This window comes from Mus pahari, chromosome 13 (assembly GCF_900095145.1).
Source record: "Mus pahari chromosome 13, PAHARI_EIJ_v1.1, whole genome shotgun sequence".
In the NCBI taxonomy this organism is placed as follows: Eukaryota; Metazoa; Chordata; class Mammalia; order Rodentia; family Muridae; genus Mus; species Mus pahari.
The window spans coordinates 63352542-63368017 of NC_034602.1; the positions used below are offsets into that span (position 1 = coordinate 63352542).

A 15476-nucleotide genomic window follows, 5' to 3' on the forward strand; every position below is an offset into this window, starting at 1 on the left:
TACACACACATACACACATGCAGGCATATATATATATATATATATATATATATATATATATATATGTATATATACACACACATACACACATGCAGGCATATAGTCACAACGCTGAGAACCGTGCCTGCTGGGACTTACCTCTGCTTCATTCTTGATGGTATTTACTTGGTTGATGAGTTTGCAGTAGGCCTGGAACAGAAGCAGCAGCTGAAAGTGCAGCCGGTACAACCTTCTACAGAGCTCCAGCTCCTAGGAACGAGCAGCGGTAACTGAGGTTAGCCAAGCGTCCGCATCCCACCAGAGAGTGTGCTTCCAGTAAAACAGTACAAATATGTTAAAATCGTTGGCGTTTGTGCTTCTGCGATAAGCGAGTTAATACCGGGTGAGGCTGAGGAGAGGCAGGGGGGGGGAAAGGTGCTTTGGGGGCTGGCTTTCAAATAACAAGGCTCGTTGCTGGTTATGGAATTCCTTTTTAGTAGGAAACACGTTTTCACACCGGACAGACAGTGTCAGAAGGCAATACATAGGATGCTTTGGAAGAAGGGAGGACTCAACATGAATTTAAAACTTTGAGTTGATGACGGGGACTTCGCAGGCGTGCAGGCTTTGATCCCACTGAGGTCCTTAATCCACCCGTCAACTGGAACAGAGCGAAACTGGGTGTCCTCTTACCAAGGGGGTGGGGAACTTTTGAGGAAATGGACTCTTAAGAAAACCACTTGGTGATCTCCTTCAAATGAGACTATGACTATGGGCAATTTAAATTTTAGGATGTGACAGGAGACCTGTCAGTGGTTGGTGCAGAGAACCATACTACTGCTAGTGCACATACTCAGTTTCAAGTTTCACCGTTTCCTTGTTTTTTTAGGACCAACGTGTCCCAGACTTAGGGATATGGAAAACTGAAGCACACACTACTTTCAAAGTAGTCAATGGCAAAAAACGATGCTAGGTCACAAGAGGACAAATGGCAGATGAAAACCAGTTTGTCTCATCAGGATAAGGAATCTAGAAATCAAGACAGGCCACTTACTGCTAGAATTCCCATTTGCTAAGCAAGGTGATCGGGTCACAAAAAAAAAAAAAAAATACAAAGAGAAAAAGATCAAGAATTAGTATAAGAAATCATCGCAACTAAGGTTACAGATGCCCCATGCAAACTGAGGAACACATTTATACAAAGTCATTTCCAAACTACTGCTTTCCAGTCACTTCCTGCAACAACCCAGGGTGGGCGTCCCTTGGGCAAGTAAGGTCAGCTTGAGCTACAGTTTGCTTTTGTGTAAAAGTCAAAGAATAAAACAGAGCAAAGTGGTCTAGGGAGCTCTTGCTCTGGTAAATGTATTTCAACCCAGGTTTTTCATCCTGACAAAGCCACTTGTCATAATGTTTCCATGACGGCAGTGGGAAACTTACTTAAATGAATGTATCATTATTTTTATTTGTATTTACCAAATGATTGGCTGAATCGGCCCATAATCTTACACAGGAATTACTTACCTGCAGCAGGCCCTCTAGTGCAGCTCATTCTAGACTTTCCTACTAGCCTTTCCTCAGCTCTCTCTCATGCCTGGGCCCCACAGGGCAGAACACAGAGAGCTGGCGTGTTTTATGCTATCCTTCAAATGCCATTTGGGTCAGAACTTTGACCTAACGGGGTTTAGATCCAGGGAAGGTGATGTATGTGAAACAGTGAAAGGCACTGGATGTGTGAGAAGAGTGACTTTTAATTTAAACAGACTGTCAGGATGTAAACGGAGCTTCTAGAATCTGGCTTTCCTGAGCGGTTTCCTCTGAAGGATTCCTGTTAGTTTAGAAAGGATTTGCTAAGCAAAGGTGAACTTTAGCTCCACACGGCTGACCGTAAATTATTCAAACAGTGGCCCAATAACATTAGCTGAGCACAATCCACACTTCAAACAGCAGCAGGGAGGTTTCATATGGTTTAATTCTGGTGGGAATTCAAGTTTTAAGTCCCTTTCCTCGGCCAGGCAGTGGTGGCGCACGCCTTTGATCCCAGCACTTGGGAGGCAGAGGCAGGTGGATTTCTGAGTTCAAGGCCAGCCTGGTCTACAGAGTGAGTCCCAGGACATCCAAGGCTACACAGAGAAATCCTGTCTCAAAAAACCAAAAAAAAAAAAAAAAAAAAAAAAGGTCCCTCTCCTCATTCCTGTTAGCATGATATATGGAACTGAATCTACACACATATGCCAATATGTGTGTAGATATGTGCCAATAAAGCCTACGGTCACTACAGTCACAGGCAATGGCACAAACTCTCTCGCTGTGATTTACCAAAATTGGGTCTCGATGCACTGAAACAGATATGAAGGACAGCGCGCACACACATTGTAAGAACACTGACATCTTTAGAGTTTATCTTCATTAACTCGATATTTACTGACTGCCTGTACAGACTGGCACATGGAGACAGACAGCCCCAAGTCTCTGTAAGGTGGAGGATAGAAACTGGTCGAAAGAGGACAGTCTCCCGGTTTTCACTCTGCTTATCTCAAGCTGTTAACTGAGTTAATGGTCTTGGAGCTTACGGGACTGTGAGATGGAGGAGGACTAGCTAAGAGCAGAGCACAGAACAGCTCCACTTAGTTTAGACAGATGTTTGTAGGTACTGTCAAAGCATCCACAGCTTCAATTCCAGAGTCAACTTCTACCTTGTCTCATTTCTTTTTAAAGATTTATTTATTTCATGTATGTGAGTACACTGTAGCTGTCTTCAGACACACCAGAAGAGGGCATCAGATCCCCATTACAGATGGTTGTGAGCCACCATGTGGTTGCTGGGAATTGAACTCAGGACCTTTGGAACAGCAGTCAGTGCTCTTAACCACTGAGCCATCTCTCCAGCCCTTGTCTCATTTCTTTATTCATGATTTTAATGTTCCTCTCAAAGAGCACAGGGCTTAGAATTGCCTGTCTTGGTTTCTACTATTTATTATTAGACGAATTGGCCCCACTGAACCTCAGTTCTCATGTTCAATAACTAAGGGACCATTCAAATGAGTTGTAAGGAGAGAATATGATTGTGAAAAATGTATTAGCACTGAGTCTGAAAGGCCTAACAGTTAAATTATGACTCTTTCAAGATTTCATCCTTATCCAGACTTCAGATTTTTATTATAGGATACCTTTTGTGGAGATATCTACTATTTTAAATGTTACTGAAGCTGAAATCCAGTATCAGGTGTGGCAGTGGGCGAGTTCTCCTACTATGAGGTTGTTCCCACTGGAACAACGCATGGTCTTAACATACTGTTAACATAATGGCTATGCCTTTCTCTTAAGAAAATGTGTGGCTACTGCTTAAAGTAAAGACACAATGAACCCACCCTTTTCACATTTAGAGTAACGGCTACAGAGCATACTGCCCTGGGGTCTGCTGTTATCACCAGAGAATCTATCCATAGAATACTAATGTTCAATCGTTTCTCCCGCTGAGAGGCAGATAGATGCACTAACCGCCAACCTGGACTGCCTGGATACCCATCAAGCTTATCTACTCAATGTTATTAAGCTCCGGTCGCAAGCTGGTTGTTCGTTTTTTATTAAAGTGAAGTTTTCATTACTAAGCCAATATTTCACTGAACCTAACTTTCAGGGAGATCGTTCTGATAACCAAAATGAAAAAGGCTTGCCCACACATTCTTTCTAGGGATATCAAATAAGGACGGCTGCACGCATACATTGTTTTATAATATCCGATGTGGGCGCTCAGTGGGAAGGACACAGAGACTTACGTGCGCGTTAGTGTTTATCCTGTATATGTCTTCGTTGGCACCAAATGTCCTCTTGCAGTTGTCTAGCCACTGTAGAAATGAGCAAGGGTAAATTTCCATAGTCATTACACTATGAAGGAAGCCAGTGCTGTAACAAGCCTGTCTGTATAAATTTCTAATTTTATACATAAAGGCTACGACTGACTGTACACACAGTCGCATCTCCACCTAGGGCTGGCCATGGAAATAAATGAAGAAGGATCCATACAACAAGATGCAGATGCCGTGAGTTTATTAACAAAGATGCAACCAGTGGTTTCGGGACCCATGGGGCTCCATATCGTGAGCTCCTTGGCTTGGTGAGTTTTATTGGAAATCTTCGCTGTCTCTACCTGACCTTTATGTCTAAATGTGAGACGCGGAAAATGAAAGTTTCACTTTCCCTTTGGCCGATCTAATAAAGGCAACTTTGTGAGCCAGGGCTGTCCGCTCATCCGAAGTTTAGTTCTCCGAAGACGCATGCCACTTTTAATTAGTGAAACAGAAACCTCGATCCATCTAAATCCTGTTCTTATCTATTTTCTTTCTGTTTGGATGGTAATAAAGGACAATCATTTTGTCTCTGAGGTATTTGGATATATGTGGGTTTTCTTAAAGTCAATACTAATTTAAAAGAAAGTAGCGTTGTGGGATGTGTAGAAAAATGGAGCCGCAGAATTTCCAAAGTGAGAACTAAGGGCCTTCAGGTAGAACCTGAAGTTTCTGGCTCACTGGGTGGTAGAGTGGTGGTGTGGTGGTGTTTGTGAAATGAAGTAATCAACCACTCAGACTTCGTCTTTTGAAAACCAGCCAAGTAGCTCCCTGGAAAATATTTCAGCGGTAGATGTTTAAAGCTCTCAATTGTAACTTAGTGTTCTACACAGAAAGAATCAAAATTAGAAATGGTTACTGTTTCAAAAAAACAAAGCCTTTGACCTTCTGTCTCCCTTATCACAACCACTCAGACAACATTGGCCCTGGGGTTATTTTCTTGACAGTGTCTTGGGATAAAAACATGTTAAACCTTTCTGCTAAGAGACAGCTGGTGGCAGCCATTGTCGGAAGCTATCAGCAGATTCAGTCAACATCTCCCATGGAATTTATGCCTTAATCTCTATTCATACAGCATGTTAAAATGCCAATACACTTACATTGCTTGCCCAGTGTGTCCAAGGAAACTAGGAAAGTGGAAAAGTTATTTCAGTTGATTATTTACTACCTATTCTAAACATTTTAAATATTGCACATTCTGCCCAGCATTTTTAGGGAATACTATTTAATGTAAATAATTTCTGATTTTGTCGCCAATCATATAGTCCCGCAGCTGAATACTAATGGTGTGTACAGACCCAGCACGGTCGAAGGGCCATGCGGAGAAGCCCTACCTCCTACCTCATTGTTCTCACGGTTTCTTTGCTCAAATGAAAACTTGAACTGCTGCGGGAGGCTCTGAGTATCACAATAGAGCAGCTCATGCACAAGCAAGCAGTCATCCAAGCCAATGACAGACAGTGCACCGCCAGGCGGGACTTCGGAAGAGTGCGGCAGTGAGCCCTGCTGTAGAGGGTGGCCAGACAGTGGTGGCTTCAAGTTCATGCCCTAAGGGTTCTGTGTACTATGAGCTGCAGTTACCAGTAATAGCAAGGTACCGAGGGCTGTGATGCTGAAGAAAAAAAAGGAAGCTCCAGCGAGGGAGCCCAACTGTCTGGGTAGCTTCTTCCTGGGGCCTTTGAGGTGTTGACCAAGTGTGTGTGTGTGTTTGGGGGGGGGGTAGATGCTAGAAGAAAAGATCAAATTATGGTCCCATGGTGATGGGGAAATAGAGGTTTGATTCCTGCCAAGCCTACGAGGTCCTGGTCACTTCTCTATCACACTTGAACCCTAGAGGATGGAAACACTGGGTGTGCACCAAAGATACTAGTTAGGGCAAAACTCAGCTGTGGAGCCCTTAACCCAGCATGCAGAAAGCTCTATAAAAACAAAGCCAACGGTAGAGAAACTGCATAGAGATACTCAGCCATACATAAGGAGAACAGAGCAAGAACAGACTAGGCAAGAAGGGGGCGGATGGACCTCGAGTCAAGGTTGGTTTTCTGCTCTCAACAGAATTCACTGAGGATGATGGACTCCTTTGAATGCACTTGCACCATTGATATATATTATACTGGCATCTGCCATGTTCCACAGGTCTGTCTATTCTCATGTAGGTGGTACCCGATTTGAAATCTTTAATAAGTGTTGGTGCCTAGAAGTGAAACTTCAAATTTTACCATTCTTCGTGATAAAATCTACAAGACTCTTCCTAGAAAAGGGAAATGGTACCTTAGGCTTGTCAACCTGTGTTGTCTTGGTGGCAAATATTCAGTTCTAGGTAGGAAACATGGCATATGTAATATATACACAAGCAGGGTAGCTGTGTCCTCAAAATACTTCATTTATGGAAAATAAGCAGTGGGCCAGATATGAGTGGTTAAGTTAGGGATCACTGACCTATGTTGAAGAAAATTTGTGCAATTATGAGCCACTTGTATGTCCATATGCATTTTAGAATTCAATTTCAGAATTTCCATTAGTATGCCATTTGATTTTCAGGTACATTAAGTCTATCTAGATGGTATCTGTACAAAATTGGGTTTTCTGGCACATACACAAAAATGAAACACAGTTTGCTCCTCTGAGTGGTCTCTCAAGGTAATGCCTGGATCTGTGATGGTCTAGCATATCGTTAGCTAGCTTTATCTTTGTGCATTTGAAATTGCCTCATTAAAAGTAGTTATCTATTGCTGTAAAACCAAGCACTCTAAAATGTAATAGCTTAAAGTAAGAGCGAGGAGAGAAGCAATATTTGCTATGCATGTAACCAATATCAGATAAACGTATGTGTTGGTCCCGGTCTGACTAGGATCAGCCGTGATTCTCACTTAGCTCATGGTTTCGCCAGGGCCCCAGAGTTCCCTTACTCCTGACTTGAGGGCTCTTGGCTGAGGTGTCTCTCTTTTCCTCTATGCGGCCAATCATCCTGTAGCAGGGACCGGAGTTTCCCAAAACTTGGAGCGGGCACTCTAAAAGGCTTCCTAAGGGCTTGCCTTGAGATTTGGAGTGTCTTGTGAATTCCGGTAGTTAGAGGGAGTTACAAGGCCATTCTAGACTATAAGGTGGGTGGCGTTGAGCTGAGTGGGAAAGGGATGTAGACCCGGGAGGCTGAAGTCACTGGGCCATTGTGGCCCAGTGGTAACAGCATCTAGGATAGGCAGTGACTTCTGAAGACCCACGAGACACCAGCCTAGTGGGGTAGAATGAACTTTCGTTTCATTAAAGCTAAAGTTTTCTGGTCACCAAGAGATGCTTTAGCAGTGAAAATGATTGCGACAGGGAAAAGGTAGCTTCGATGCCATGCCCAATAAAAGGCGTGCACCAAGGGGCAGTGGGCGTGTGCACTTGCCACCAAGTCTGATGACCTGGGTTCTATCTCTGGGACCCGCTTGCTAGAAGGAAAGAAACTCCCACCAGGTGCCCTACGACCACCATGTGAGTGCCATGGCATGGCCCTTCCTTGTCCACAAACGATAAGTAAAGCATATATTTAAAATCAGGGCCCCTGATAAGTGACTAAGAAAACAGCTCATTTACAGACACGGGCAGAGTGCACAAGCTACCCCTACGTTCACATATTAGTGATGAAGAAGACTGAAGGTCAACAGATGAAGCCATGGAAAACTGGCGTGTGCTCGGTGACAAATACTTCTTTTGTACAATTGGTTGGTAGGACTCGAACTCATACAGATTCTATGACTAGAGAATTCCATTCCCAGAGAGCTCTTTGGCAGATGTGGACATCTGCATGCAGAAAGCAGGATGAGGAAGGCTTGAGCTGATCGTGCCTGATAACTCCCTGACCAAGACCTCTTTTCTTCAATCTCTTTAGGCTTTCAGACCACATATGAGCTCACACTCCCACGATGTGGAGAGAAAGCACTAGTGGAGGTATTTTCTTTCCCGAAATGATCTTCGAACCTCGAGTTCAGAGTACAGGATCATCTCCCAGTCCTGCCAAAATTCCCTTCCCTTTGGAAATCATCCATACTACTTGGCTTACGGCAGCTCTGCTGTTGAGGCCGACTGAGAAGCCTCCATCATCCCTGGCACTTTAATACTTATGTGACGGATACTTTGCTCTTCAGGTTAGCTACAGCTTGAATGCCCTTATCAAAAAGGCTGGGGACCAGAGTGTTTCAGGTTTGGGTACACAGGAGTTGTTTTAATGAAACCAACGTCTAGCACAGAATATGGGCGTGTGCCTGTGTTATTCACATAGCCTGGAGGTAATGTTGTACAAGTCATAATTGTTTAGAAAACAAAGTCTCTCTATATAAACTGAGCCACTAGGATGCACAGGTATTCCTGCACTGGCCACTTGGGGGACAGTCTAGCTGGGTAGCCATCTCTTTATTAATGGGGACAGTCTGGGGTTAGCCATCTCTTTATTAATGGGGGATAGTATGGGGTTAGCCATCACTACCACAGTTTTAATTTAAGCTTCTGATAATTATTATAGCATGTTTTGACCCATCACATGACACCCCTGTCATCATGTTGATGCTGAAAGTTTCAGATTTTGAAGCCATTTGGGGTTTCAGATTTTTGGGTCAGGGACAATGACCTCCTATTTATAAGTTCAATCTGTGCTGCATATTTTTAGCTAGGAAATTTTAGGAGAGAAGGACCAGGTTTCACACTCAGTTTTCCAGAGTTCTTTAAATGTGGTTTTATTTAATACTAATTAATGAAAGTTTCATCTATTTTAGAAAAAAAAAAAAAAAGCCTAAGGTTTGTCTGGGACAACAGTTTTTCCCTCCTTGTTTTTCTGCATTTGTCAAACTGAAGACACACCGGGCTGGAGGGAGCTGACTAGAACTGTGGGACCATTTCCTAACGGGTGACAATTACAATGTGCTCCATGCTTGTCGCCTCCCTCCCTCCCAACGCCAAGATGACTTTTATCAGAGGGGACAGGTGCCCTGTGCCACAGCTCTGTCACCTTCATTTCCAAACACTACTTACCCCTTACTCCTCCTGCCATGCTGAACTCAGCTGCAGTCTCCCACTGTGCTCCCAGGCAGGAACTCCCCGGAACAGAGAAGGGCTGTCCTGGGACCTACCGTGAGGCCAGCGAGAGAGCTGCTCGTCTGGGGTTCTCGGCATCCAGGTCAACACTGTAGTCTAAAGCAAATGATTTCTGTGTGTGGAGGAGACTGACCTGCTCGGCCGCTTCTCTCTTGGTGGTGTAAGTATCCAGATGTTCCTGCAGCTCCAAGACGCCAAACTTGAGTGTTTCCAGCAAACCACATGCCATCAGCTGTGAAAGCAGACACACGGGCCATGAGCACCCGCCCGCTGGTTACTGGACACCCTTTGCTCCCTGTCAGAGCAGTGTACACCTCCGAGGCACCATCCCTCAAACGTCTAAACATGTAGCTGTCATAGCAAGCAAGGGAAGACCAAAGAGATCTGGGTATTTTGTCTAGCCATCTCCTCTCAAACTTTGTTCAAGAACAGGAAAGAACATACATCTCTAGACTATGACACTTCAGTCGTCTCATCCTGGATTCTATATGCACAGAACCAGCAAAGTTGTATACAGCATTTCATATACTGGAATGTCTGTCTGTTCATCCATCCATCCATCCATCCATCCATGAATGAGACAGTCTTACTATGTGGTTCTGGCTGGCCTAGAGCTTACTATATATACCATACTTTCCTTGAACTTAGAGATCAGCCTGCCTCTGCCTCCAGAAAACTTCGATTAAAGGTATGTTCCACCATATCTGGCTGGGATGACGTTTCACTACATATGTAGATCAGGGTTAAGATACAAACCCTTGACAGTTCAAAACTGAGAACTGCTTTTACAAAGGGCTTAAAAAATGAACATCATTCCCGTGTAGTCCTCTTGCTTCTTTTGTGTTTTGAAATAGGTTTTTGCTATAGAGAGGTGGCTGGCTTGGAACTCATTCTACACCCTGGGCGGCCTCAGACTATCCACCCTCAGCCTTCCGAGTCCTGGCATTTATTTCCACCTGGGCACCATCACGCCTGGCTTACCGTTTCAGCATCCACAAAGACAGTGGGGCATTCAGAACATGCCATCATCACTTCCAATGAGCTTTTAAACTTGGTACCAATGCGCTGCAGACTCTCACCAAGAAAGCCCACGGCCTCCTTAGTTATCTCTCCAAACTTCCTTTGAATTGTCTATGAGGAACGTATGAGAAAAGGTTAGTGTTTCTCACACACACATACACAGAGGTCTTCCCCTCTTTTATGTAAAGAGGTGCTGCAACTGATATTACTGTAACGGTTCACAGAATTCTATTAGCAGATCAATTAGGTAAATATCTCTCTAGAAATCTATAGATCTCTATAGAAATATGTAGATATTTCTTTAGGAGATACGTCAACAAATAGCTATTATGATTGGATACAATGGCACGCATCTGTGTTCCCAACAACTTGGGAGAGTTGGTGGCCGGGGGTGGGGGGGCAATGCTTGAGCTCAAGAGTTCTAGCCTATAGTCTGCTGTGACCATACATGATCCGGCATGTACCATGACCTCCCAGGTGCCGGAGACCAGCAGATTGCCAGAGGAGAGGTGAACCAGCGGGGTGTAGGGAACAGCTAATGTGTATCTGCATACACATGTGTGGTATTACTAGAGGATATTAAGACTGAGGGGAGGAAAAAAAAAAAAAACGCATCAGGAAACTGCCACTATCTCTGGTGAGGAAAGACAAAGTCAAGGGAAGTGCAGTGAGTGTGGAAGGTGGAAACTCATGCCCCCGAGCATGGACAACCGCCCAGGAAGGGAGCTGGAGGCTGGGGTGCGTGGGGAAACTTAGTGTGGGCAGGGAAGGGAGATGGTGGATGGTTAACAGGCCTTGCATCTCAGTGCCTTAGGTGTGCTCCTTCCCCACACGATGCTCACCCACGTGCCACGGTGCTGTCTGAGAATAGTCACTGGAAAGCATCTACGAGAGCGTATGGCACAGGGTGGGCACTTAAAAAAAATGACAGTGCTTATTGCTACTGTTTCCTCATGGAGGAATGCGACCCTCGTTACTGAGTTCTCACAGCGACGAAAGGGTCATTTAGCTCCTCCTCATCAACACTGTGCCCCTCACTTTAACGGCTGGTGGAGGGCAGGCACAATGGTGTGCCTTTATTTCTCTGGTACCCAGCATACCACAGGAAGTCCGTCAGGCCCTGAGTGGCAGTTTTGTAGCTATTTCACTGTGGGTTTTCACATGTGTACTAGTAAGTGATTGACATACCAGGAGTACTGCCCATCAAGTTGCAAATTAAGGAAATGTTACATTCCTCGAAGCAAGCATGCTCGTTAAAGGGAATCAGCAGGGATACTAGAGCCTGAGACACCAAGTAGAGAAGCCTAGTTTTACCAGATTAGTGTGATGTGAGTTCAGAAGCCTGAATGTCCACCAACCTGAAACAGTCTTGAGAACACATGGAACGTAAACACCGCACAGGACCCGTCTGTGTCCGACAGTGTCTGGTTGACGTGGCAGCGCCACGCTTCTTCCTCGTCCTCGTAAGCCATTGGCTGGAAAGCTGCTATTATGGCAGACAGAAAGGGTGTCGGGAGAGGCGAGGTCTGAACTTCTGGAAAGCCGTCTTGTTCATCTTCCTCTTGACTGTGAACACAAAATCCATGGCAATCCTCAGGCTATCTCAAAGGAACAGACTCCTAGTACCTTAGGCTACGGAATGGAAACCATTCTTATTCACAGATACACACTGACTTTGAGCAGGAGTTCTCACAACCTGTGGCTCACAACCCCTCTGGAGGTTGTATATCAGATATTTACATTATGATTCATAATAGTAACAACACTACAGTTATAAAGTATCAACAAAATAATTTTATGGTTCGGGTCACTACAATATGAGAAACACAATATAAGGGTCACAGCACTAGGAAGGTTGAGAACCACTAATTTAGAGAATGCCGCCTAAACACCCTAGGATAGTATAAGTTCATGTTCTTCCTATTTCAAAACTCTCTAATTTTAAGCAACTGTTCTTGTTTTGTTTTGTTTTGTTTCGAGACAGGGTTTCTCTGTATAGTCCTGGCTGTCCTGGAACTCACTGTGTAGACCAGGCTGGCCTTGAACTCAGAAATCTGCCTGCCTCCCAAGTGCTGGGATTAAAGGTGTGCACCACCACTGCCCGGCTCAAGCCACTGTTCTTAACCCAAGTCTACAATATGCTACTACTGGAGCAACACCAGCCACATCTACAAAGAACATGGATCAGGGCTGGGCATGGTGGCGTGTACGCAGCATTTGGGCAGCAGAGGCAAGTGGTTCTCCGTGAGTTCGAAGTTTGCCTGGTCTACATAGTTCCAGGACAGCTAGGGCTATGTAGAGAGTCCCTGCCTCTTGGGGATTTATCATTCCCACACCAAGACAGTCAAAACATAAGACTGGAGCCATGGAGTAAGACCAAGTTGTGTTTCACTCAGTCTCAGATTTTGAGTCTGAATGTAATATGAATAGTTCACATTATACGATGGCAACCCTACACCTAAGACTCAAGGAACGCCAAGGAAGAGAGGGTGGGAAGATTTGACGAGCCAGAGGAAGAGGACACCTGTTGCTGGAGAGTATCTTCTAGACTCCATAGGGAAACTCTTCTATGGAACCTCAAACCGATGTCTGCCCAACAGAGGCAAAGTAGCCCAGGTCAGTCCTTTTCTACAGCCGAAGAGGAGGCTGCGTGGCTACTGAACACACAGGCTAACATAAAGCACATCTGGTTAAAATAAGTCCCTCTGATGATTTTAAAAGTTTCATATGCGAGTACTGTATCTACGTGATTTCTATCGCACCCTCTTCCTCCTCCAACTGCTTGTCCTCCCCTGCATCCCCTCTTGGCTCCATGCCCTCTGCATTAAACACACACACACAGTGCTGAGGCTCCATTATGCTGCTCATAATCTGTATGTGTTATTTAGGGCTGACCATTTGTGATCTTAAATCCCATAGGGGCTCATCTGGGACACAGTGCTCCTTTCTCCCCTCACTCTGTCTGTCTGTCTCTCTCTGATCAACCACTGATTGCCTGTAGCTCTTTATCTAGGGGCAGGGCCTTGTGAAATGTTCCCTATCACACCAGTGTATCCACTAGTGGTGTCATTGCGTGTGGTTTTAGGCAGCCATGCTGTTGAAAAAATAGGACATATTAGACAGTATCATAACTCAGATTGTAGAACTGTTTTGTGTGCAAAACTGCTAGGAACCACCAGGATTCCCTTTAAGAACTTATGTAATAATCACTCAACTTAATCCACAATCGAAGAAAAGTTTTGTCTGATTATTCTTCACATTCTGATTTTACATTTTGAATGTGTAGAATGTAAACATCTGAAGGAATCAACATGCCATCTTCCAGTAACAAGAAGTGATCTCTCAGGCTTCCTACAGCAATCTAACCAAACATCTGACCTCTGACAGATCATCACGGGAGCCCAGAAACTCGTTCTGCTATCGATTTTAACACCTGGCCGTTTGGTATTCTGCCTAAACAGGCACGTGGTGTGTTTATAACATGGCGTTTTTTATTTTATATGGATGCTAACAGAAACAAACCACTACAGCTTGCCTTATCTTTAAGAATGAAGACAGTGATATTATAGACTACCAATACATCAGAATGCATAAACTGGAGTGGGGGGAGGGGCGTGTTAGAAAGGGGTGGAGATAAGCAGAGACTTGTTACTATATATGTGACTACACTCACCTGGACAACCCTGAGAAGTCAGCCTCTTCCTCCTCGCACCGTTCATCCAACTCTTTCAAAGCCAAGGTGACGTCCTCTTCACAGACGGACTCGGGGTAGCTCTCGGGGGCCAGAGGCTCTGGCATGTCAGTTTCTTCTAAATCAAGAATCCCTCGACATACTAGCGGGTCCTGCTGGTCTTGAATCATGTATGACCCTTCATCTTCAAAGGCTGTAACATGTTCCTCCTTTAATACTGAACTTGTATCCTGTGAAGTAATCGCAGCTTTAGCAGACTTCAACAACAGCAAAAGAATTTTTAATCAATGCAATAAAGGACAACTGCCAGCATCCAAGTCTCCACTGTCTAGTCTGTACAGTTTCTGAATTGTGAATATATGCAATTGTCTCTTACAATGGTCCTGCTGATTTCCTTTTTCCCATTTGTTTTTGGCTGGTATGGAAGAACTCAAGGTCTAACACATGAGGCAAACAGTGCTAGAATTTTAAAAATTACAGTATACAGCCAATGGCTACATAAAACCACCCAACACTTTTTACTTTTGGGTTCATATCTGGCCTGTTGTTTCAACAGGCCATTCCAACTCCAGAGTTCGAGAGTTTCTCTCTCTCTCTCTCTCTCTCTCTCTCTCTCTCTCTCTCTCTCTCTCTCTCTCTCTNTCTCTCTCTCTCTCTCTCTCTCTCTCTCTCTCTCTCTCTCTCTCTCTCTCTCTCTGGTAAGATGGAAGCTCTTAGCTACTGCTCAAGAGCCATCCTGCCTGCTGCTCTGCTCCGCAACATGGTGATAATGCTCTGAACTTTAATCAAGTTCCCAATTAAATGCTTGACTTTATAAGTTGCCTTGGTCATGGCGTCTCTTCAAAGCAGCTGAACAGGAATTGAGACGCCTCCTTACCTTCCCAACATTAAGGGAAATCTTCAGATAAACAGGTGTAAATTTGTTCCTGTAATTTGTAAGCCATTTCACCTATAAAAATTAACTAGATAGGGGGCTGGAGAGATGGCTCAGCAGTTAAGAGCACTGGCTGCTCTTCCAGAGGTCCTGAGTTCAATTCCCAGCAACCACATGGTGGCTCACAACCATCTGCAATGGAATCTGACTTCTGATTCAGATGTACATGAAGATGGAGTGTATATATATATATATATATATATATATATATATATTTGATATATATAAAATCAATCTTTTTAAAAAAATAACTAAATGCTTGCAGAAATTACTTTAAAGCTAATTTTGATTTTAATATCTCAGTGCTTTCTTATGTTTCTTTATGGGAGGACAATTAGAGACACAGGGAAAAACAAATTATACCATTCCCCCTAACAGATGCAGTGTTGTTACTCCTAATGAAATGACACTGTTCTACAATGACTTTCATTCTCATCCTTCAGTGTACAGTGAGAGCGAACCCTTTATTAAAAAGGAAAGAGGACTGACAAGCTGAAGAGCTCTTTCTTTGGTAGAAATGATGCCCTAAGGACTTTATGGAACAAAGGCAGGAAGTCCATTAGACCGTTACATACTGTGGGATAAAGCTAGGCTCATGACTGTAATTCTAGCATTTGGGGGGTCGAGGAAGGAGGATTACTGTTGAGTTCCAGATCTAGGTAACACAGACTCCATCACATAAAACCTAAATCAAAACCCAACTGGAGAAACAAAACAGTCAAGAAGCAGACAAATGCCTTGCATAGGTTCACAGGTTAGCCTGAGGCCTCGCTTCATAGGCTGCCTTTCTCGTCACTTAAATCTTTATCACTGTTAAATTTCTGGAGATTTAATACAATGACCACTTTCTTCACATCTTTAAAATCTGTGTTTACTTGCTTATTCTCTGTTAGTTCTGTTAGGATTAAGCTCCATGCCACTAAACTGCCTGTTG

The 15476-nt window shown here is 44.0% G+C and overlaps 1 protein-coding gene across 7 annotated transcripts in view; it reads right to left on the reverse strand.

Annotated features, from left to right (window-relative positions):
• Fryl (FRY like transcription coactivator) overlaps window positions 1–15476 on the reverse strand; it is a 227381-nt gene that overhangs the window by 2709 nt on the left and 209196 nt on the right. For 5 of the 7 annotated variants that reach the window (XM_029545525.1, XM_029545524.1, XM_029545526.1 and 2 more), the window contains 7 exons: window positions 13591–13838; window positions 11276–11483; window positions 9879–10028; window positions 9031–9129; window positions 3756–3824; window positions 1034–1051; window positions 139–249 (listed from right to left, as the gene is read on the reverse strand). In XM_029545525.1, coding sequence (XP_029401385.1) covers window positions 139–249; window positions 1034–1051; window positions 3756–3824; window positions 9031–9129; window positions 9879–10028; window positions 11276–11483; window positions 13591–13838 — 903 coding nt within the window. The remainder of the gene's footprint in view (window positions 1–138; window positions 250–1033; window positions 1052–3755; window positions 3825–9030; window positions 9130–9878; window positions 10029–11275; window positions 11484–13590; window positions 13839–15476) is intronic. The other 2 variants (XM_029545523.1, XM_029545520.1) reach the window with 1 other exon arrangement.